The sequence below is a fragment of the Anomalospiza imberbis genome, chromosome 5, assembly GCF_031753505.1.
Source record: "Anomalospiza imberbis isolate Cuckoo-Finch-1a 21T00152 chromosome 5, ASM3175350v1, whole genome shotgun sequence".
Lineage (NCBI taxonomy): Eukaryota > Metazoa > Chordata > Aves > Passeriformes > Viduidae > Anomalospiza > Anomalospiza imberbis.
The window spans coordinates 60,933,946-60,956,191 of NC_089685.1; the positions used below are offsets into that span (position 1 = coordinate 60,933,946).

General features: G+C 53.6%; 2 protein-coding genes across 3 annotated transcripts; both read right to left on the reverse strand.

Annotated features, from left to right (window-relative positions):
• Positions 1-1,096: 1,096 nt before the first annotated feature.
• On the reverse strand, positions 1,097-18,198 carry KCNJ4 (potassium inwardly rectifying channel subfamily J member 4). Of its 2 annotated transcripts, none has more exons than XM_068191245.1 (3): positions 17,750-18,198; positions 5,101-5,276; positions 1,097-3,403 (listed from the first exon to the last, which is right to left on the reverse strand). In XM_068191245.1, exons 2-3 carry the CDS (start codon positions 5,136-5,138, stop codon positions 2,074-2,076), a joined length of 1,368 nt encoding a protein of 455 aa, XP_068047346.1. In that variant the 5' UTR covers positions 5,139-5,276; positions 17,750-18,198; the 3' UTR covers positions 1,097-2,073. The 2 variants fall into 2 exon arrangements, with proteins under 2 accessions (XP_068047346.1, XP_068047347.1); XM_068191246.1 differs by lacking the exon at positions 17,750-18,198 and adding an exon at positions 14,411-14,602.
• On the reverse strand, positions 7,568-9,269 carry LOC137474574 (endosome-associated-trafficking regulator 1-like). Its single transcript, XM_068191247.1, is given in 3 exon segments — positions 7,568-7,857; positions 7,859-8,122; positions 8,332-9,269. Coding segments are annotated over 3 exon segments (1,161 nt in total). The 5' UTR covers positions 9,030-9,269; the 3' UTR covers positions 7,568-7,658.
• Positions 18,199-22,246: the final 4,048 nt, after the last annotated feature.

Sequence of the window (22,246 nt, forward strand, 5' to 3'; positions counted from 1 at the left end):
CCCAAAGCATTTGTCCTGGAGAAACTGGCTGCCTGGAGAAATGGAATGGGTGCACCGTTCACTGGTTAGAAAACTGGCTCCTTGGCTGGGCCCAGAGGGTATTGGGGAATGGAATTATTCTGGTGAATGGAATTATTCTGGTGAATGGAGCAAACCCAGGCAGGACAGCTGTTCTCCCACAAAACCTACATCCTAGGATGAGAAATTACCATGTCTGGGCCTAGACACATCTTGAGAGTCTATTTGTGCTCTTTCTCAAATGCACTTCCATATAACCTCACTTTCTCTTCCTCTTTTCCCCTTCCTTCTTCACCATCTGCCTGCTGTGTCTGCTTCTTCCTCTCAGTCCTGCTATTTCTTTCCTTGCCCTTCTGCTTCTTCCCCTCTTCCTTTTCCTTCTTGAACCAATTCCAAGTTGATATTGAGATACTTTTTCTGCTTTGTAGGTCAGGGATTAGGTGGGACATAACTTCTTCAGCCATTTCCCACCACAGCACAGTTACTGGGTTCCTAGAGCAGCTTCCTGAGCTCCCTGTTTTGTTTTTCTGTCCTCATATCATCTGCAGTTTTTAAGGGATGATTCTGCTGCTCCTGAAAGAAAATGCACATCATCTTTTCACCTCTTTTGTGAAATGACAACAAAGTGATATTACAGGTCTAGCTTTGGTTGATGTCCTCCCTCATTCTCCCTTCACTTGCCTCTAGCAAAAAGAGACGCTTTGGGTTTTTTCGTGGGGTTTTTGAATCTTGAATTTAGAGCAATGTCTTGCACGTCTCTGCCTCTTCATATCTAAATCTCTTCACATCTATAACCCTTCCCTGGGGAAAACTCTCACTATCTCCAAAGCAAACAGTATTGTTTGGCCCATACTACTGGTAATTTTAATGCAGATTATTCCCTCCATACACACATTTGTATGACCTTCTCCCTGAGCAAATTCTCTGAGCCTCTTGTTATAGGTCTTTACCAGAGAGGCGCAGAACAAGAGAGTCCTCATGGTGGAGCTTCCAGGGTCCAATGCCATACAAATAGCAAACACCAGCCCTAATAACCCTCATCAGTCTCTATACCAGGCTGCAGCCTTGGAGTCTGTCCTTTGCTTCCAAACCTCCCCTTGGGATATTAGACTTTATTAAAAATAAATAGTTACAAATTCTGTTTTACAGCTGATGGCATCAGGGAGAAGAATGGAGGAGGCAAAAGGAGCAAGTGGAGGGTCTGCTGTCCAGTCAGGTCACCTGTCTGTTATCCCAGCTGTGCTGCACCAGGGAGCAGTCTGAGTGTGGAAAGCACAGGGCCCTGCCTCCTCTGCCAGTATCTCAGGAGAGGAGCAGGACATGTTTTTCAAGAGGACTGGGAGAATTGGATCTAAGTCCATGGAGCCGAGCTGCTTCTGGAGGAGACAGACACCAAAAGCCAAGGAGAGTGCAGAGCAGCCTGTGTAGAACGTCCTTGTCTCCTAGCTTGGCGTTTGCCGTGGAAGAATATAGATTTCAGTTCTCCTTCTCTTTTATATACAGAATCATGTGCAACAAGCAACAAACATGCAAGTAAACTCCTCGCTTGAGATCCTTCCCCACTCCCTCCAAGAGTCCCAAACTCTCCCTTCTATCCTCATCTGGTCAGTGCTTAGGTGTTGCTCCTCTCCCAGTGACGGCGATGACCCTTGACAGCCACGGGCCCTACCCATAGTGAGAGGGGACAGAAAGTCTGCTGTTGCCTCAGCAGCAGAAACACTTGCTGTGGGTCCCAGTCTGTCCACTGAAGGCAGGGACTCCTGTCACCTCTCCAGAGACAAGAAACCAGGCCTGCTGCCCTCCTGTCTCTGGGCAGGAAAGGGGTTCTAGCCCAAGCTGCATACCCAGAAAGAGCAGTGCATCCTCACTCCTCTCCCAGGCATTATGACCTCATGAGAAAGGGAGTATATCCAAGCAGCTCCAGGCCTTGGCGTATTTGGGGGCTGAGAGGCAATCATGGGAGGCATTATTTGGTGGTGAAGAGACTTATCCAGTGTGTGGTACGGAACAGAGGAGACTGTGGGCAATGGGTGCGGAACGGGGAGGCTGGAGGAGTTAGATGGCTGACTCCCTGCGGTATGAGATTGTATCTAGAGGCAGAGTTGCCTGGAGCCGCTCCAGGTCCAGGTGACTTCCAAAATCCATCATCTGGATGATACCTCCCTCCTCCTTGGTGTTGCCCCCTAATACCACACCCACTTCATCATCATCTTCGTCTTCATCTTGACTGACAAGTGCCAGCTCATTCTCATAGCAGAAGGCACTGGGAGGTGGAGGAGAAGGGAGGATGGTCATCTTACTTTCTTGCAGCTCCCGTGCTGAGCAGCAAGGTGTGCCAGCTACCTCGTATGTCTTGTGAAAGCGTGAGTAATCCACTTTGTAGTGGTTCTTCTCCTCAAACACAACTGGTTCAAAGCGATGACCCCAAAGGATTTCACTAGCAAGGTAAGAGCTTCGTGCCTGTGTGGTCATGGCTGTGGCTTCCACCATCCCCTCCAGAATAACCACAATCTCAAAATTCTCCGTCTCCAGCTCTTCCTTGCCAATCCCATAGAGGGGGCTCTCCTCATCAATCTCATGAACGATAATGATGGGTGAGACTAAAAATATACGATCAAGACCCACATCGTAGCCCACATTTAGGTCCCGCTGGTCCAGGGGGAGGTATTCCCCTTCCTCTGTCATGTAGGGCTTGATGAGCTGGGCTCGGACATGGGCTTCCACGATGTGACTCCTCCTCAGGTTGCCCACCCTCCACATGAGACACAGTTTGCCATCCCGCACGGAGATGACCGCGTGATGGCTGAAGAGGAGGGTCTGGGCCCGCTTCTTGGGCCTTGCCATCTTGGCCATGATAGTGCCAATCATGAAGGAGTCAATCACGCAGCCCACAATGGACTGCACCACAACTGCCATGATAGCTAGCGGGCACTCCTCAGTCACGCAGCGGAAGCCGTACCCGATGGTTGTCTGTGTCTCCACTGAGAAAAGAAAAGCCCCCAGGAAGCTGTTCACGTGCATGATGCAGGGCTTGAGGAGAGAGGGACTACCTGCCACCGCCGGTGCATTGAGGTCGCCATGGAAGAAAGCGATGCACCAGAAGAGGAAGCCGAAGAAGAGCCAGGAAACCAGGAAGGCGGCAGAGAAGATCATCAGCATGTACCGCCAGCGTGTGTCCACACAGGTGGTGAAGATGTCGGCCATGTAGCGCTGAGACTTGTTGCTCAGGTTGGCAAAGTAAACGTTGCACTGGCCGTTCTTCTTCACGAAACGGTTGCGGTGCTTCCGCCGGGGAGCATGGCCCTTCCCATTCTGGCTGTGCCCATTCATGCTGCCCAGCGTAGAGACCTTGTGTCCATCCTCTTCAGTTGAGACGATGCTGTACCTGGGAACAGAAGCAACAGGCATTTCCATCAGAAATACGTGAAGGGTAGCAGCAACCGCTGAGACAGCAAGGGCAGGAGACGTGGGTGGTTCACAGGGCTACAGTACCACCCTGTTGGATCTCACAACAGCACGTTTCAGTGATTATTGCACCGTGGTGCCAATCTGACCAAACTGGTGGAGATCAATGCTTGCTGAGTGTTGCTGCCTGGAGGTTGCATCTAGCAAAGTCCTGACAGGGCAGCAAAGCAGCAGCAGCTTGTAGCTCTGTGGTACCTTCCAGCCTTTATGGTGAGGAGGGATACAAGGCTTTGAAACGTGACAGCAGCTGGGAGCAAGCACCCACAGCCTGACCACATTTTGGCCCTCATATAATACAAGGCTGGGAATTTCTATTTTCTCCTCTGCTCTGCTGATTTCATGGTGTGTGGTGACAATGTTTATATACTTGCTTCCTCAGGACAATTCTGTTGCCACAGCAACATGTGTGTCTTCCAGCATCCCTTATCCAAAGCCAAAGGTGTAATTTGGAAATCAACAGCCAAAGCACTGGCAGTTTCCTTGGCAGAAGCTACACACACACTTTCTGAGAAACCTTTGCCCCTCTGGCTCCCTTCCCTTGCAGTCAGCTCTGACACTGCCCCTCATGTGATCCTGTGACACTTGCAGATACTCCTTAAAGATGTGATGGTAGACAGTGCTCTGACCACTGAGGAAACCAAGAGAGTGCACTGGAGCACAAAGACTGGTCTGCCCTCATGCCTGACAAGCTGCAGCCTCACAGGACCCTGGGAGTCTCTCCCTCCCACCCTGTGCTGTTGACATGCCAGCTGGAGTCCTCCAGAATGGGCCTCCATCTCAAGGCTAGTGCTAGTGCTCAGAAACACATAATCACGGGATGATTATATGCAGGTGCTTTTATTGAAGAGCTCTGGGTGTTAGGGGTACAGACCCAAATCTGACTCCGACATGGGTTCGGGATGAACATGTTTTTATACCCTTATCGTTACATAACTACATATTAATTATTAAACTTATATTGTTGTATTGTAATACATTGATCTCATGCAAGCATGGATTCTTGTAATCTCCCCCAAACATTGTTTCTCATGATTCCTGTTACAATTGAACAATAATCATATCCAATTACCGAACAATCATCACATTTAACAATCATATCATTTATCATATAACAATCATATCATTTATCATAGTCATTAAATGATTATACAGGTGCCGTTTCCCATGATCCAGTAAAGCCCAACATTTTCCCAGGGCCTACCCTAATATTTTCCCAGGGCCTACCAGGCCCAACCTTTCTTTCCAACTCCCCTGAATATCCCATGATTTTAGAAATATTTTATCCCTATACTATCACAAGGGCAACACTGATGGCTGGATGTGCGATACCTGGGGACATGTGGCTTCTGCAGTGCTGCTGGAATCTGTAATTTCTCGTCCAGCACCATGCAGTGCTTTGCTTCTCCTCCATAGTATTCTTCCAAGCACTACCCCTACATAAGGCATGTTTTGGATTGGAGACGGAGAGAGGAGCCATTCCTTGGAACAGGAAAGCTGCTGATAGGTAATTTGAGAAGAATATATCAAAAGGTAATCTGAAGTTAGGGTCTGAGGGGCCAGATCAGGAGGAGCAGGTCTCTCAGGGCAGCAGCAGGTCTCGAGAGGAGGGTTACTCACCGATTGACTCGGACGCTGCCCATGGCTCGCTCGGTCATCAGGTGTCAGGGGGCCGTGGGAGCTGGCAGGGCGTGGGAACTCATGCAGCAGCACTCACGTGGGACTGGGCAGCTCCAGGCTTCACCTCTGGCTAGCTGGGACCAGCGCTGCCATTGCGCTTGCTCCTGGGTACGCGCCTGGCAGAGACGGACAAAGCAAAACCCGGTCAGATCCCCCCTGGCAGCACCCATCCCAGTCTAGAGTGGCGGGCACAGGGCTCCCGGCCTTTTGCTCAGGGTGTGTTGGGAGCTCTCCGTGGGGCACCTGCTGCAGCCTGGCTTGGGCAGGTGAGGAGCTGATGGATGCAGAGTGGGTGCACGGCCCGCAGACCCGGCCTCCCGCCAGCGGAGGAGCAGGGCTGGCCGGTCACCGCCCTCCAGACCAAGGGCACAGCAGCTGAGCAGCTCACAGGGCCCTCGCCCTGAGCCATTATATTAATATCGGAGCTTACACCAGGGCAAGAGCTCAGCCACGCTAAATACCTCTCACACAAGGACTAACAAAGCACAGAAATGCACAGCAGCCCTCAGGGGTCCCCATCAGCCCAGCCTAACACTGAGGGCATTTTCTCCAGGGTGTGCAGAACACCCTGTTTCAAATAAAAGGAGAGCAATGGGTAGAGCCCAAAAGAAATGATGGAAAGGAAGGGCTCAGGACTAGCCAAGGAGAAGCCAGTTAGAGGAAACAAACCTTGTGACGTGCCCTGTGTACAGCATCCAAGGAGCAGCTCAGCAGCAGAGTCCTGGGAGGCTGTCCGGCAGATGTCCCAACCCAGTCCTCCCAGAATGGAAGGACGGGGAAGTCAAAGACTCGAGAGCCAACCTATTCCACCTGCCCAGAGCTGCTGGGAAGTGAAATGCACTGAGGGGGTAATGACTCACAGATTAGGAAGGGCTTTGTACACCCATGCTAATCCTGCACTGTAGCCTTTGGATTACAGCAGCCAGTGCTGAGTGTGGGTGCAGACAGAGCCAGCTAGTCTATTTCCTCCCTGCCTCACCAATGGACAGCCACTGGTTGCCAGATATGGGAAAAAAATACAAGGATTTTGGGATCAAATGTAAGGCTTAGGGCTGCTTGCAAGTGATTGTGCACGGACAGGAGAGAGGAACAGCAAATGATGTTTCCTAGGATGGAAAAGGTGGTGAGAACCATCCTTATCTCATCATCAGTACCCCAGAATGGGGCTGCACGTGGCCAGGGGTGCCCACCAGCTTTCCCCAGTTAGGACCAGAGACTGGAAAGCAGAAAGAAGGGAGCTCCAGAAATTACATCTGATGGGATGAAGATTACTCAGTTACTGAGGCAGTTAAAGCTCTTCAGCAACACAAACATGGCTTTTCACACCAAGAGTATTATGGGACCAGGAGAAGAAAACAACCTTGTAATCTGCAACTCACCATATAGAGACAAAAGTGAACAGCTGCCCAAAAATCCCCATCAGGAAAAAGCACTTTGACACTGAACTCTGCCAGCTCCCACCAGCTCACTGCCCTACAACATCATGAAGTTGGTTTTGCCAGGAATTTCTGCTGTGCAGCTGGGTAAATTTAGAGCAGATCCTGGGGCTGGTAACCTAAGTTAATCAGAAATGCTGTCGGAGGTCAGTTCATACCCGCAGATGGTCCTGCTGGGATAAAGCTGACTAGAGCAATTACATGGTGAGTTCAGACTGCAGGGTCCCACATGACTTTGGAAGGTGGCAAAAGTGGGCAGTTTAGGTAGAACCCTCTGTGCCAGCCCCAGCCAGGAGAGGAAAGGCATCCTCTTCAACTGGCATCATTCTCAGTCATCCTGGATGTGCCAAGCTCATCCTTAGCCAGCACTGACCCTGATAACACAGGGAAGGCACTGTCACAGCTCACACACATGAGTAATTCACCATTTTCTGAAAGTTTCTACAACCAGCAGCTCTCTTTCTCCAGCTGCAGAAACAGGTGCACCATTTCTAGAGATTTTGGATTTCTGGCCCAGGCAGCAGCCAGTTCCAAAAGAAAGGAAGGAGGACCTAAGGTGCTTTGTGAAACTGTGTGCAGTTCTGGATCTCTGCTCCTCACCTTTCCTGCCTTCCCAAGAAGGGGCAAATGAAGCAGATGCAATACAAGGGCTTTGTTCATCTCCAGTTCAGGCTGGCACAGCTATGGGATGAGATGAGCACGCTGTGCAAGAGTGCTGCATCCTGTGGTGCTGTGCTTCCTCCTGGCTCCCACATGGAAGCTCATGCCAGCCAGAGCTGTGGCAGAACCTCTTGCACGGAGTCCACCATGGCTGGATCATGCAGCTCAGAGCCTGGGCAGCCTTTGCTGCGGGCTCCACAGTGCCCAAACAGAGTATCAGCAGATAAAGTCACATCACTACCTGCAATTGGTACTTAATCAGAAGGAAAGTATTTCCACAAGGATAAAGTCTACCAGTCCGAGCACACACATTTGAGAATGGGAAAGTAAATGCTTTTATTTGCAGTAAATGGTTACAAGTGGGAGAACGATGGCCTCGGGCCGTGCACGGATCCATGGAACTCACACAGAACTGCACTCACAGATCTTTCTCTGCTTAAAATTTGAGAATTTTTCTGGTGGATTCAAGGACCTCAGTAACAACGGGCAGCATTTCTGAGGCAAGAACTGCCTGAGGGAGGCATCTTTGCCCATTATGAACTCGTGGGAGTTTTGCCTGTTGAAGTCTAAATTGTGCTTCACTGCTTCCAGGCCAGTCTGTTCTCAGGTTTTCATTCTCCAGCTTGCATCTCTCCAGCTGTCCTTGGAGAATAAAGATCTTCTGCTTCAGCCTCTCCACATTTGTTTCGGCATTCAGAGCCCGCTGGGTCATTAGCTGAAGATGACACTCAGTCTCCTGCACTAAGGACTGGAGCTCTTGGGCTTCCCTCTCTCGTTCAGCCTGGCTGGTCTTCAGCTGATCCTGCAGGCTCACCACCACGCACGCCTGTCTCTTCAAGTTGCTCTGGAAGATGTCAAACCTTCTCCTGACCATGGCATTGTCCTTCCGAGTGCAGCATTCTCACTCTCAAGCCTCTCATACTGTTCCCTGAGCACGCCGTATTCCTCCCTGAGCACGACATCATCCCCCATGAACACAGCCCTGTCCTTCTTGAGCTCTTCGGATGCCTGCCTGAGTGTAAAGTTCTCCGACGCGAGCACGACATTCGCATTCCCGAGCATTTTGTTCTCCGACCTGAGGATGCTGTTCTCCTGCCACAGCAAGTTGTAGGTTGGCTGCAGGGACGGGGACTCTCTGTCCTTGCTGTCCTTGCTGTCCTTGCTGTCCTTGCTGTCCTTGCTGTCCTCTCTGTCCTTGCCGTCCTCCTCGCACAACACCTGGGGCTCCGCTCCTGTGGTGCTCTCTGGGTGTCCCACGTAATGGTCACTGGCATGGGCCTGTGTGGCAGCGGCCTCTGTCCCCAAGTGCTGGCCTGAGCTGTGCTGGAAAGAATCATGGAAGCCACTTGGCGCTGTACCGGCCGTTTGGAGAGCAGGCAACCTCTGATGCCCAGGAAGGTGGTAGGTCGGGCTGGGCTCCTCATCTCCAGCCAAGCTATCAGACATTCCCATGTCTTTGTAAAATGGTTCCTGAAACTCCTGATCTTCTTCCTCAAGCTCCAGCGCATGCTTGGCCAATCCCACCTGTTTATCTTTCACCATGTAAGAGGGCCCAGGAGTTAGGAAAAATGTGGGTTCTCCCAGATTCTCTGTCTGATTTTCATCTGTGCTGTCACTGCTCTTGCACAAGGGTGAAGAAAGGTCAGATTGGCAGGAGTTCCCTGATTCTTCACTGTTATCATCATCACCATCATCGTCGTCCTCACCTTGCAAGCCTTGAGATTCTGGGTAGACCATCATCATTAGCCCAAAGACACGAAATGGCTGTGACATTTTTCAGGATGCTCTCAGCTGCAGTAGGCAGGAGAATCCAAACTGTCTTCCTGGAGAGCAGGCCATGCAGGCTGTTGACACTGACAAGCAGTGTGCCACCTTCTGCAGCTTCCGCAATGCTTGTTGTGGCCACCAAAATCCCTCTGTATAGAACACCAGGATGTTCAGGAGGGAGAGGAGAGCCATATACCTCTGCATCTTGGCTCTGGGGATAACTGGAACCACCAACATTCCAAGGTCTGTGATGTCATCAAGGTCCACGTGTGCTGAGTTGTCAGAAGCAGGGGAGGGGGAGGAAGCAATCAACTGCTGTCCTGATTCTGTCTAAGACTGCATTTATTTTCTTCATAGTAGCCAGCACAGTGTTGGATTTAGTATGAGAATAACGCTGATAACACAGACGTGTCGGAGTTTTTGTTAAGAAATGGCTTACTCCAAGACAAGGACTTTTCAGTTGCCCATGTTCTGCCACTGAGAAGCTGCACACGAATCCAGGAGGGAGCATGGCCAGAACAGCTGGTCCAAACTAGCCAAAGGCATATTCCATGCCACAGAACATCATGCCCAGAATATAACTGGGGGATTTAACTGAAGGGGCTGACAAATGCCTGGGGACGTGCTGGGCATCAGTCATTGGGTGGTGAGTAATGGGGTTGTGCATCACTTGTTTCTGTTGGGTCCTGTTATTCTCTCTCTCTGTGCTTATTATTACTATTTTTGTTATTATTATTGTTGTTGTTGATAATAATATTAATATCATTAACATATTTTTTATTGTTATATTTTGTTTCAATTATTAAATTGCTCTTTTTTCAAACCCACGAAGTTGACCTTTTCTTTTCGATTCCCCTCCCCACTGTGGCTGGGGGCCGTGAGAGGGAGAGAGGGGCCGAGTGATACCTAAGATGTCTGCTGGGGTTAAACCACAACAGCTGCAAAAGGTGTTTTTGGCAACATGAGGATAAGCAGTCCTCCTGGCCGTAGAGCTGACCCCAGCTTGGGGATGTTGCCAGTGAGCAGAGAGCAGCTCATGAAGCCACCTGAGACCTCCAACATAAAGGAGGGACAGGGATGATCCAGCCCGGGCAGGCAGCATGGGTCAGAGGGGACAACCCTGTCCCACAGAGTACTGAGACACCTCCAGCAGCAAGGTCAAGCCACTGGCACTTGGTTGAGGCTCACCCTGGACAGGAGCAGGAGACATCACCAGCACTTTGGCCACAGGCATCGCTCTAAGCTGAACGGCCAGTGGAGGGTCCACGCTGTGGTGCTGCCAATCTGATTCATCCCCTGCTGCCAGCTGGCACAGGGAAGTGTTAGTAATACCGAGTGCCACAAACTCAGAGCGGCACGAGCCAGGAGACGAACAAAAATAAACACGTTTCCCACTTCCACCCCAACACACCCCCACAGCGCGTGGTGCCGCCATGGGAAGGACAGACAGGCAGGCAAGAAACGCCTGGGCTGGGGACTGCTGCCACATTGGGTCACTGTCCCTCGTCAGCAACTGGTGGGCCAGGGCCACCACTGAGATCCCTGATGGCAAAATCGATTCCATCTGATTGGCAAGGCCTGGCGGCTTACCAGGAACCCAAACCCTACATAAACATAGTTCAAATGGCTGTGAAAAGGCCCCATTGCAACTTGGAAACCTGAAATGCAAATGGAATGAAAGGGAAAGGCTCAGAGGTGTCTCCAGCAGAAGGGGATAATATTCATATCCTGAACAGGCAGCTGCCTGTCATGTGGACAGGGGGGAGGAAAGCCTGGCTGAGGACAGAGACACGAATCCAGAGCATGCCTGAGGGCATTTCTTGGAGCTTGCTCTGTCTCCTGAGACCCACATGTGAAGGAGGAAGCTGCAGAGTCACTCCTATGGAGTGGTATGAAACGAAACTGGTGGGTGCAGCAAGGAGACACGCTAGGCAGGAGGCTGCAGCCTGGACAGATGCCTCTCCATCCCTCTGCTGCCTGTCCTGGGTGTACATGAACGCCCATGAATTTCATGGCCTGCAGAAGCCCCCCAGCACATTTGAAAGCTGCTGCAGCATGGATGTCACAGCCACCACCTCGCAGCATTGCAACAGCCAGCCAGATGGGTCTCCAGGGGCCAGCAGATGCCTCTAGCCCCAAAGCATGTGCTACCCTTCCCTCTTTCTCAGTCACTTTCCCTCCTCCTGTGTCTTAGATTGAGCAATTCCAGGGACACCACCACGGTGCTGCAGTCATCTCCTCCTTCCCGTGTGACACCGTGCTCCAGCAGCACAAGCCATCACACCAGCCCACACTGCCACCCCAGTTCTGCTCTGGCCCTGAGCAGGCACGTGGGGCTGCGCTGCTGCTGTCCCTTTCCAAGGGATCTGCAGGATAATAAGGTCAAGAAGGTGCTTGGTGCCAGGGCAATACCTCCATTGCTCCATCCCTGTACACAGTGCAGTGCCTCGCACGTCCCAGTCTTTCTCCAGCCCCTGCCAGAGTAGATCATATATTGTCAATCCTTCCTTACATTTGCAATGGAAGAGTCTCATGAAACAGAACAGAAAAGTCCATGCTAAAGCACTCCCCCACTTCTCTTTTTATAACAACCATATCTGGTGCTCTGGGACATACACTGTGAGCGACAACGATGGAAAAATCCCAGGGTATTTTTACACTCTTAGTCTTTGCTTTATCTGGAGTTGTCTGGCAAATGCTTCTCTCCTGTGTGTGGTCAATACCGCAGCCGCTGGTTGTGCTCCGCTTTGTGCCCTTGTCCCTGTTACCGGCCGCGTAGCACCGGCTGGCTTGGGATCAGCGTCCACAGCCCCATCCTGCCAGCTCGGGCACGGTGACAACACGGCAGACGAACTTCTCGCCTCTTGGGGAGTCAGGGCGGAAACACCCGCAGCTGAGGAGGGACCTCTCTGCCTTTTTGCAGAGCCTTGCAGACCCGCAGCATTCCGTGTGTCCTCTCCATCCTCTTTGTAACTCCATCTCTTCTCCTATTCCTCACAAATATTCCCAGGGTTCGTGCCGGGGCTCATAGGGCAGCTCTGTGCCATGGGGGGCTGTCCTGCCACAAGAGCCAGCGGCTGAGCTCTCTCTGCTCTCTGCCGGCAGGGCAGGCTACCAGGCGCTTTGCGGGCACACGCGAAGGCACAGTCACTGTGCAGGAGAGCTTTACCATATTAAAAAGGCAACTGACATATGGAAGGTGAGGGGAGGAAGCTGTAATCAACTCTATACCATTTTTATATACACACTTCTGCCTTTTCGTTCAATAATTATAAATAGATCAGGTGCCAACAGTCCCCATCTGCCCCTCAAGGCATGATCCGCTGACCAGTTTCCCTCTCCAAAAGAGGATTTTATTCATGTGCCTCTGCCCGGTTTATATTTTGGAGTGGAGTGAGAAGGGGGGATATTTTTTCCCCCTGTGAAGCTCTGGAGCCTGAGGATGGGTAATATGAAAACAAAACAAAATGATTTGAAGTTAAACCATCTCAGTGTGTGACTCAGAGCTATTCATAGCTCCCTGAAGCCAGCTGCAGCAACGGAGCCAGAAGGATTCTGCCCGTATTATTATTCCAATTACCATCTGAATTAAAAGTTTGAGCAGTGATCAGCCCACATGCTGATGGGAGGGGGAGAGAAGAAAGCGAAGAGAGAAGGAGAGAAAGAGTGAGAGGGAGAAAAAACAGATAAAAATGGGAACCACACAAAGGTCCCCAGGATGACAAAGTCAGGAAGAGGCACAGAAAGGTGACAGCATCACCTCCTGCCTGCTCCCACACCGCCCCAGCGATCCCTGCTGCGGCTGCACCGTCCAGACAATGGGGCTGAGAGAACAGCTGCCTACTACCCAGCATCTCAGACTGGGTGGGGGACACCCCATGGTGGGGTTGGTGGGACTGGCACCGGCATTCACCCACTCCTCTCTGGCCAAAATGGGGCTGGGGGTACACGACACAGGGGCTGGGGGGTGGACCGAGCAGGATTGTAAGGAGAGGATGCTGCTGTAGTGGCAGCTGGGGAGAAGTCCCTGCTTTTTCTTGCTGAGTGAGGAAGGTGGGTGTTATTCTCTGTAGCTGGCATCACAGGAAAAATTAAATGCTCAGAAGGGCCCTGGCCTTCCCTGGGTGATGTTCTTGGTCAAAAAGAAACTGAGCTTTTGTAGCAGACAGAGTGCAGACTGCGTCCCACCTGCTCCCAAGGAAACAGGAGCTGACATACCCCCAACAACCTGCCACCAAAACCACGGACTCGACCCCAAAAGGTTGGTGCAAAACCTGCAAGAGCTGAGAAACTGAAGGCTCTGGGGTGTTCCTGAGGTCCTCACATCCCAGGCAGATGCAGTGCACTCAGGTCACCTACTCCAGCTTCCCAGCACAGTGCAAAGGTTGTCTTCACTAATCTCTGTATCTCTGGAACTCCCTTCACTGAGTGTCCTGACCTCTGCGAGCCCTGGTGTAAGGCCATTCCCAGCAGCATCCCTTCACCATCTCTTCAGCACAAAGTGTATAGCCATGTGGCATGTCTTGATGGCTTTTGGCTAGTCAGGGGACAAGGATAATTATCGGTGTGCAGGAAAAGGGGGGTAAGAGTGGCTTACATCATCAGCCTGCTTGCTGCAGTTGTGGTCTTGACAGGGCAGGGATGGACTGCCAGTGACTCGGCCAAGCACCCAGCAAGGCAGGTGCCTGCAAATAGTTTATGAATGATGATAACAACAGTGACAGCAGCAAGGGCAAACAATAACCAGGACAAAGCTTGCTCTGCGCCAAGCCCCCGATCGAGAGAGGCTGCAGCCGCTTCTCTGCACCCAGCTGCTGCACGACAGCTGAGTTCCCAGCCTGGCCCGGCTGCTAAGCACTAACCCATCAGCGACAGGGGGAAAAATCTCCCTTCACCCCGCCTTGTCGATAGGCTAAGAGGGAGCTGAGCAGAGCCACGAGTCTCCTGAAAGGGCCCCAGCTGCTCCCCTTTCAGCCATGCCTGCTAGGCACCAGAAACAGAGCAGAGGGAGCATCCCAGGTAAGCTGCAAAACCGCAGAGAGCGGATCAAAGTATTTCACTACAGGTTTGCTGACTTCTATTGCTGTAGCTTGATCCGTCAGGTTTAACAAGCACATCTGGAAGGGGTCAAGCCTAAGTGCTGCCCAACTCACGCAGTACAGAGGACCATTGCCCGCTCCTTCCCCTACCCCCCAGCTCTCCGACAGGGAGGGGCTGCCGTCGCGGGCAGGGTCGGGCTGGGGGAGAGCGGAGCGAAGCGGGACACGGCGGCTGCATCTGCACACTGCCAGGACTGCGATATCCCCCCTGCCGTCACTACGGCTTGCTGTCATACCCTGCTCCTCCGGGCTGCGACAGTCGCTCCCGCTGGGATCCTGCCTGCTCACCTGCCTGTCGCCTGCTGGCGCTCGGTGCTGTCCGCAACTTCTGCCTGCTCACCTCCGCCCAGACACGAGGCTGTTTCTTGGTGCTGGGAGCAACGGGAACGGGAGAGGAGAGGAGTTCTGGGGCCGCTGTGTCTGGTCCCGTGGCAGGCACCGCCTCTTCATAATGCCATCGAGCTTTTCAGAGGGGTGAAGCGCCTGTCTGCCCAGCCTCTGGGATCCCCGGTGCCCTCCAGCCCCCCGCACTCACCGTGCTGCTGGCGGGGCCGATCTGTACAGCTCTCCCGGGCTTTACCCTCCTCTACAGCACAGTCACTTTCGACATCCACTTGCTCTGAGACTCCTTTCAGCTGGTCAGTCTGCGCGGGTGCTTTAGCGGGCTGCCAGCAGAAAGGGAGCCGGCGAGAGGAGAGGGGAGAGCCAAGCTGAAGGCAGGGGAAAGGAGAGCAGGCAGCAGAGAAGCAGCTGGGACAAGGCCAGCAGCTCTTTGTACCAATGCTGGTACCACTTGCCAGGGAGGGAGGGAGGTGGGGAGATGTGCCAGGGTCGTTTCTCTGAGCCTTTTGCAGGGGACAGAATGGGGGACGCTGCTTCCCTCATTATCGAACAGCACCAGGCTCCCTCTGAAGTGTTTCTGGAGAAATGTTGCCATAGAAATAAAAAAGCCGTCCAGATTGTGAGGGGCAGACCCACTGCCATGGTGGCAGGGGCGTGGGCAGAGTGGCGGTAGGAGCCCCGGGCTGGCGGCGTGGGGAGGTGCCGGGCTGGAGAGTACCTTGTTCTCCACCCTCCACTCTCTGATTTCCAGTGAGAGCAGGCATGCTGTGCCAGCATGGCTGGTGCCAGGAGATGGTGGGCATCTCCTTCCCAGATAAACCAGTGGGTGAATGCCAAAACTGACCCTGAAGCAAGCTGCCTGCTGCCAGGCTCCCAGGAGGACAGGCATGGAGGTGCATGGGTCTCTGGGGCCACGGGCACAGGGTCACATTGCAGCCAACTCCCATCCCTCAGCAGCCTGTGCCACGGCACCACCCTCACTGCTGCAGAACGAGCCTCAGAGGTCTGAGGCCGAGAACCAGCTCAAAAGCAGCTCTTGCCTGTCCCAAGCCCCCCACCGCCAGAGAATCAGCATCTCTCCCAAGAAGGGGCTCCAATCCCAACCATCACCATTAAAACCACCTTGTCTGGCGAGGAAAACCGGTGCCTCTGGGGGTTCCCTTTGAGGCCTCTCCACCCTGGTAAGGGGCACAGGAGCAGTGACGTCAAGGAGCAGGAATTTAGCCTGACTCGGTTTCGCAGCGTTGCGAGGCAAGCGCAGACGGCTTCACTCAGCCTGTGCCATTCACAGAAAAGCGAGCGCCAGCGGGAGGCTGGGAGCCGCGTGGATGAGTAAGGGATCGATTGCTGAGACGCCAGCATCCATCTATCGATCCCTGGCCGCGCTGCCGGGTTAAGCCAGCCCAGTGCAATAACAAGGCGGGATAGCGGGCCTTGCTGAGGGCACAGGGCCATTAACTGCTCCGCTCCGCGTCCGCACTGATGTCAGCGCGCGGCGGGCGCAGGTATCCATCACCGTTCCCTCCTCCCCCTTGCTGGCACCCTCCTGTCACTGACACTACCCCAGGGATGCAGCTGCTTCCCGGGCGTGGCCGATGGCTGAGCTTGGGATGGCCAAGAGGCTGGAGGGGCCAGTGGAGACTGGTCCTGCCAAGAAACTCCATCCCTCCCCAGCCACCTCCTGGCTTTCCTTGAAAACCATGGCGGAGGACTGCAAGGGACAAGGACCACTGCCCGCCCCCTGCCAGCACCACACGTCGGGGCACTTGATCTTAGCACTTTGATCCCCAAACGGGGAGAGATGGAAGAAAAAAAAGGTGGAGGAGAAGGAACCCGCTTCCCTCCAGATAAGCCCTCTCCACCTTATCCTTTCTGTGTCCTTTCTGTCACCATTTGTCCTCTTCCCCACCACTCCTTGTCCCCAGCAGATTCATTCTTCTCCCTAAGGCACATATTTGCCCTGTATAGATCATTATTTTCAGTGTCTGCAAACAGGAGTGGCCACACACTGCCGGAGTGTCTCAGGCTTCTGTAGGTGCCACTTCTGGTGCTGGATGGAGAAGGGACACATTCCCATGGCTCTGTCAAGATGTATTCCCCATGCACCTGCCTGATCCCTCCCAGGCTCCGGGTAACCCCAAACCCTGGGCTCATCTCCACACCTCCCACCTCCTGTGGATGACTCCTCCCGAGCAGCCAAGGAGGGCACAGAGCAGGGGTTGAAGGTAGCCTTAGAGCTACGTCACCTCTGCCACACGTTCCCGTGTGCACTGTCACAGGGTCTGCCCTTCACAGCACACCCCCGAGGGTAGGCAAGGGAGAAGGGAGAGGCCCCAGAGCTGCTGTTTGCTTTGCCATCGATGGAGTCAGGGCTGGGCTGCAGGGATAAGAAACTCCAGGCTCTTGCCAGAAGGATTTGGATGACTCCAGGCTATTTGCCCAGGAGGGAGGGCAAAGTGGGAGGCTGAAGGGCAAGGTATGTCCAAGGTGATCTGCCAGCACCATGCAAACCTGCCTGCCCACTCCTGCCCTGCTGGGGAAGCCGACCTTGTGAACAGGGAACAAAGGCAGAGTTTCTCTGGTAGTTTGCTCATGGCTTCCTCCTGAGCTCCTTCACCCAAAGCCACTATCCAGAAGACCCTTTGCACCGTGCCTGTCTGGGGGGGTATTGGACCACCACTGGCAGGATCAGCCATGCTGGGACTAGGAGAGGTGGAAGGCGAGGGAGAGGGGGGCAGATCTGGAGCCCAAAAAGCTCCACAGGCAGCAGGAGAACAAACATATGCACTTCAGCCCCATTTGCACCCAAGAGCTTGGAGAGCAGGCCTCCAGCTGCCTTCTTCTGTGTGAACTGGCCGGGACCAGCACAGAGAAGAATCTACAGAGCAGGAGAAGCAAAAGGTGAGCAAGACCCAGCCCAGGGCGAGCAGATACTAAGAAAACACGGGGAACTGAAAAAATGAAGAAGTTACCTGCAAAGGGACCGAAGTCAGGGTGGCAAGGGGGCGGGGAGGGAAGTTGGGGAGGTTTAGAGGCAGGAGCCCACCCCTGCCCCTCGGCCCGCGGCCGCCCCGGTAGCTGTGCGTGCATACGCCATGCACACAAGGCAACTTTATTATTCACTGGCACGCTCACACGAAGCCACGCATCTCTCCCCAAGTTATATTTATAGCTGTTCCTCAGAGCGAACGCAAATGAAACAATACATTATTTTCCTAAGGGAGAAAAACCCTTCCCGCTCTCATGCCGGTGAGCAGAGCAGCGCGCCCCGGCACCGCCTCTTACCCGGGTCCTGCCGAGGGCTGCCGCCTGCTCCAGCCGTGCCGAGCCAACATCAGAGGAAGGGGAAAGCGGCCGGTCTCTCCATCTCACCATGAAATGTCTCAGCCGGACCGGAGGAATCAGGGAAGTCTCTCTGCAGTCCTCGCTCGCCTCCAGCCTAGGTTTATTTTTTTCCCCTCCGAAGAGCTACTTCTCCGCTGCGACCTGCTCCTCTCCTAACTCTGCCCTGCCCACGCCAGCGCTCTCCTTCTGCCTCTGCCTCTCAGAATTTTTTGCTCCCAGGAGCGTCCATCCCACGGAGTGCTGATGTGCCTTCTTGGCTCAGCGACGGGTTTAGGTCTCCCCCTCCAGCCTGGCTCCCTCCTTCTCTGGCATTATTTGCCCGTGCCCCTTGCTGCCCCCCTGCTCTAGTCCCCAGATCCCCCCTCTCCCTGACACTCTTCCTCCCTGTGCGCTCCGCTCCCTTTCCCTGGCTGCCTCTCCCCCTCGCTGATTGCTATGCAGTCTGTAGCTGAGAAGTCAGTAACTCTGTGGTAGGATCCAACAGCTTTCCGCTACTTTAGCCCATCCTCGCATGTGAGCTCAGAGCTGCGGAGCCGCCATGGGGAGACAGAGCAACCATCGGCAGCGGGGAAGGGATAGTGGGGCGGCCAGATGCCCCCAAGGAGGTGAATCCTCCTCCTGGGCGGCTGCGCAGAGATTAAATAACTACCGTCAGAGGGTTTTTTCCCACCTGGATTTGGGGTGCTGGGCTGACACCTAGCCCTGAGGAAGGACCAGGCTCTCCCAGCTGATGCAGAGTGTTTGCTGTGGGGCACTGCCTCCCCATGCTACAGAGCTGGTGATTTCCTGCCTGGGTGAGTAATGCTGGGACAGGAGCTGGACACGGAGGGACCAGCCCTCAGGGCTCCAGGATAGTGCACAGCCATCCTGACGGGAAACCTGTCCAAGAAACCCCTTTTGGGTCTCCATGGCCAGCAGCATCTCAGAGGCTTTAAAAGGGTCACTTCTGGGTGACAAGGAGAGAAGGCAGGGGACTCTGCTGCAGCAAAGACAGAGGCTGAAGAGACCCCTGACCACACAGGCAGTGGCTGCAGGCACAGGGTCTTGGGGACAGCCCTGCTCCAGGACAGCATTTTTGAGGACGTGGTTTCTGTCTTGGTGCCTCATATGCTGTCCCCAGTGTTAAGGCCTGTGCTGAAAAGTCAAAAATGATTAAAAAAAAAAAAAAATGTTTTTGAGTCTCCTCTGGTCCCCAGTCCTGCAAGGACTATGACCCTCCCTCCCAAAACCCTCCCAAGGTGTGGCACATGGGATGACCCCTTCATAACATGCTGTGGAGCCTGCTGTGCCCGGCCAGCACCAGTGAACACCGCCGTGGTGAGCACAGACTGCTCCCACCTGGCAAAGCCACTGCCAGGGCAGCAGAGGGTGCTGGGGTGGGTTTAGTAGCTCCATGCAGATGAGCACTGCAAACCAGGAGCACATCAGCCTCCTGAATGGGTCAGTTCACCCCAGTGCACCCACGGCTGCTCCCTGCTGCTCCTGGGGAGCTGCTGCACCTGGATGGAGCAGGGCCAGCCCATCCATCCCCTCTGCAGCTATCCCTATGAGGACCTCATTCAGATTCAGAGGGGTACTTACTTTCCCAAAAGCTCTGCCTCTAGGGCCTGTTCTGGGGCTGCTTCCCTAGAGCTACTGACCAGTATGTGCCCAGCTGCCCTTTGGCAGAGTGTACCATCCCTCTGGCACCATGGCAGGCCTTTCCTCTTCACGTGGTGAAGGGATGAAGATAGGGCTGAGACATCTTGCTCCTTCCCAGAGCGGGAAAAGCCACCAAGTGCAGCCCTGCGGCCTCATCAGCTTCCAGTGGGGTTTTGCCCTCTCTGCCTTTTGCTCCTTACTGCTGGCTCCCCCCGAGGCCTCACCACATTTCCCTCTGCCTTTGCAGCAGGAGGATGGATAGCTGCACCTTGTGCATGGTGTGGCAGCCTGGCACTGCCAAGAGACAGGTGGCACTTCCAGAGCCAGCGAGAGGGGCATGAAGACACCACATTGAAGATGTCACCGGCTCCTTGCTGTCCTTGTGCCCCCCAGGTGCCATGCCCTGACCGCCCCATGGCCGCCGGCCCCAGCAGCGGGGTGGCTCACACTCGCCGCCCCCGCCCGTCTCCACCAGCACCGTCTTTAATAAGAAGTGTGGAATATTTTAGCACCTATGTAAAAGCCACCACAGACGGTGGTGGCAGCCGTTGCCAGGGAGACGCTCCCAAAAATAGCCCCACTCCGACAACCTTTCCCAGTGCCGCTGTGGGGATTGAGGGAGGCAGAAGGATGGAGGGATGGAGGGATGGAAGGGTGGAATGAGGGATGGATAAAGGGATGGACGAAAGGAGGGAAAGAGAGTCATAGAGATGGACAGAGGAATCTTTGGAGGGATGAATGGAGAGAGGAGGAGTGAGGGGTGGTTGAAAAGAGTAGGGAAGAATGGATGGAGAGAGAGAGGGGTGGCTAGAGATGGATGGAGAGATGGGTGCAGTGGAAAGCAAGAGCTCCTGGGAAGGTGAGCAAATGCTGCCTGCCCCTTCTCCTGCCTGGGCATGAAGAGAAGAGCTACCTCTATGCCAGCAGCCCCTACTTGGACACCTGTGGTCCTGCACTGCTGTGATACCAGCTAAGCCAGCACAAACCCTCAAGCCCTCTCTGTGCTGAGCAGGTCTGACTTTGGGTGTTTAAACCAGAGAACAAAATTTTGGGCTCCTTAGCACCTGCCATGCTCCCTCTGTGATCTTCCACCAACCATCCCATCTCTGTCCCCAGTGTTCCAGAACTGCCCAGCCAACCTGACCTGCTCATGGGGGCAGAGATGGTGAGACACAGAGGTGACCCATGGTGCTCAACCTCACCATGTTCCCCAGCCCCTGTGGGAATGCAGAATCATTTCCCTCTCTTAGACAAATCCCTGAGGCTGCCCACTCTCCCAGGACGTCTGGATGTAGCCTGATCTACATCCTGCAGCAGAAATGGAGGGAGACACCTGGAGCACCACCAGGGGAAAAAGTAGAGAAGCCTTCCTGATAGAAGGAAACAAATGTTTTAGTGATTAGGAAATGCCCTTTTGTCCCTCTTCTCATCCCATAGCCATCACCTCACAGGCAGAGGTGGAGAAGGGCCCTGGATGAAGATGCTTCTCCTGGTTCAGGGGCTCTGCAGGAGGAGCCTTCCAGACCAGCAGAGGCAGAGAGGGAAACCCCAAAAATAGAACTAAAGGAGGAGGGATTGGGGGGGGGGGGGGGGAGAAAAATAAACCCAACAACCCCAAAATCTCATTTTTAATATCAAATCCCAGCTCACTTGCCTCCTTGTCACCCTGGCGACATTCCTTGTGGTCACCATGGAAACAGGAGGCATGGAGAGAGCATCACCATGCAGGGTGGTGGCAGCACCCGGCATTATTTTGGAGGCAGGGAGACACCCGGCGCAAGGCGCTTTGCATTGTGGCAGGGCGGGAGGAGGGAAGGATTATTTTTACTTGGTCCCACTCCATGTGCCAATTTTTTCTTCTGTAAGAGCCTGGGTGTCCCTTGCTCTGCAGCAGCTTTCCTGTGGCCCTCACGTGCTACACAGGGATGGTGTTCCATGGGGACAGCCCAGCCCTACCACCCTGTTCCAGCTGGGTGGGCTTGATCGGGCTGCTCCCATGAAGTTCCTCGAATGGTCACCTCAGCTGGTGGTTCCTGGTGCCAGAGTGGTAGATAATGCTGGGAGTTGGGCCCATCAGTTCTTCTTGGGAAGGTGCAAGATGAGGAGAATAAACCTTTGCCACCCCAACAGGCAGGGATGTCTCCAGTTTCGTGGGGCTGAGCAGGTGCTTTCCAACCCGGCCTGTGAATCCATCTGGAAAAGCCCTGTGATGCAGGTGCTGGAGCGTCAGAGAGGGAAAACACAACCGCCAACCTAATGGGCAGGGAGGAAATGTATGCAAATGTATTCAGAAAGGGAGCCGGTGATGCTAATAGGCTTGTTAATCCTCTTGGAAAGCACAAGGAATAATATTTTTACACTTTGGTCATTAAGGATTTTACTCCAAGCAAGCCCATAAGGAGAGAGAGAGATGCGTAGGGGATGGCCACAGGTCATGGCTGGGGACAGGGAGGGCAGCAGCCAGAGCCAGCTTTGGGACAGGAGCAGGCAGGATCACACAATCCAAGAGTAACCAAATTAGACCCACAGCCAGATGTGATTTGCTAAGGGACAAGGAGACAAATTACAACTTTCATTTGGTTGTACTAAAGCAGCTTTGAATTAGTGACTGACTATCTAATTGCTGGATCTTGATGCAGAGATCCCCTGCTGCTGCCATGAGATCTCCCCGTGTTACTGCTGCTCCGAGGACAAGGTGCATCCAAAACAAGCTGGTCACCCAGCTTAATATATTTTCAAATATATTAAAACTTTCTAACACTCACTACTGAGCTCATTTCTGTGAAATCTATAAAA

Bases quoted from the DNA above. Each gene is read 5' to 3' on its own strand.
- KCNJ4 (XM_068191245.1), bottom strand. From the start codon at position 5,138: ATGACCGAGCGAGCCATGGGCAGCGTCCGAGTCAATCG. The intron at 3,404-5,100 runs GTGAGTAACCCT...TTCTGTTCCCAG, and splicing joins GGCAGCGTCCGAGTCAATCG to GTACAGCATCGTCTCAACTG.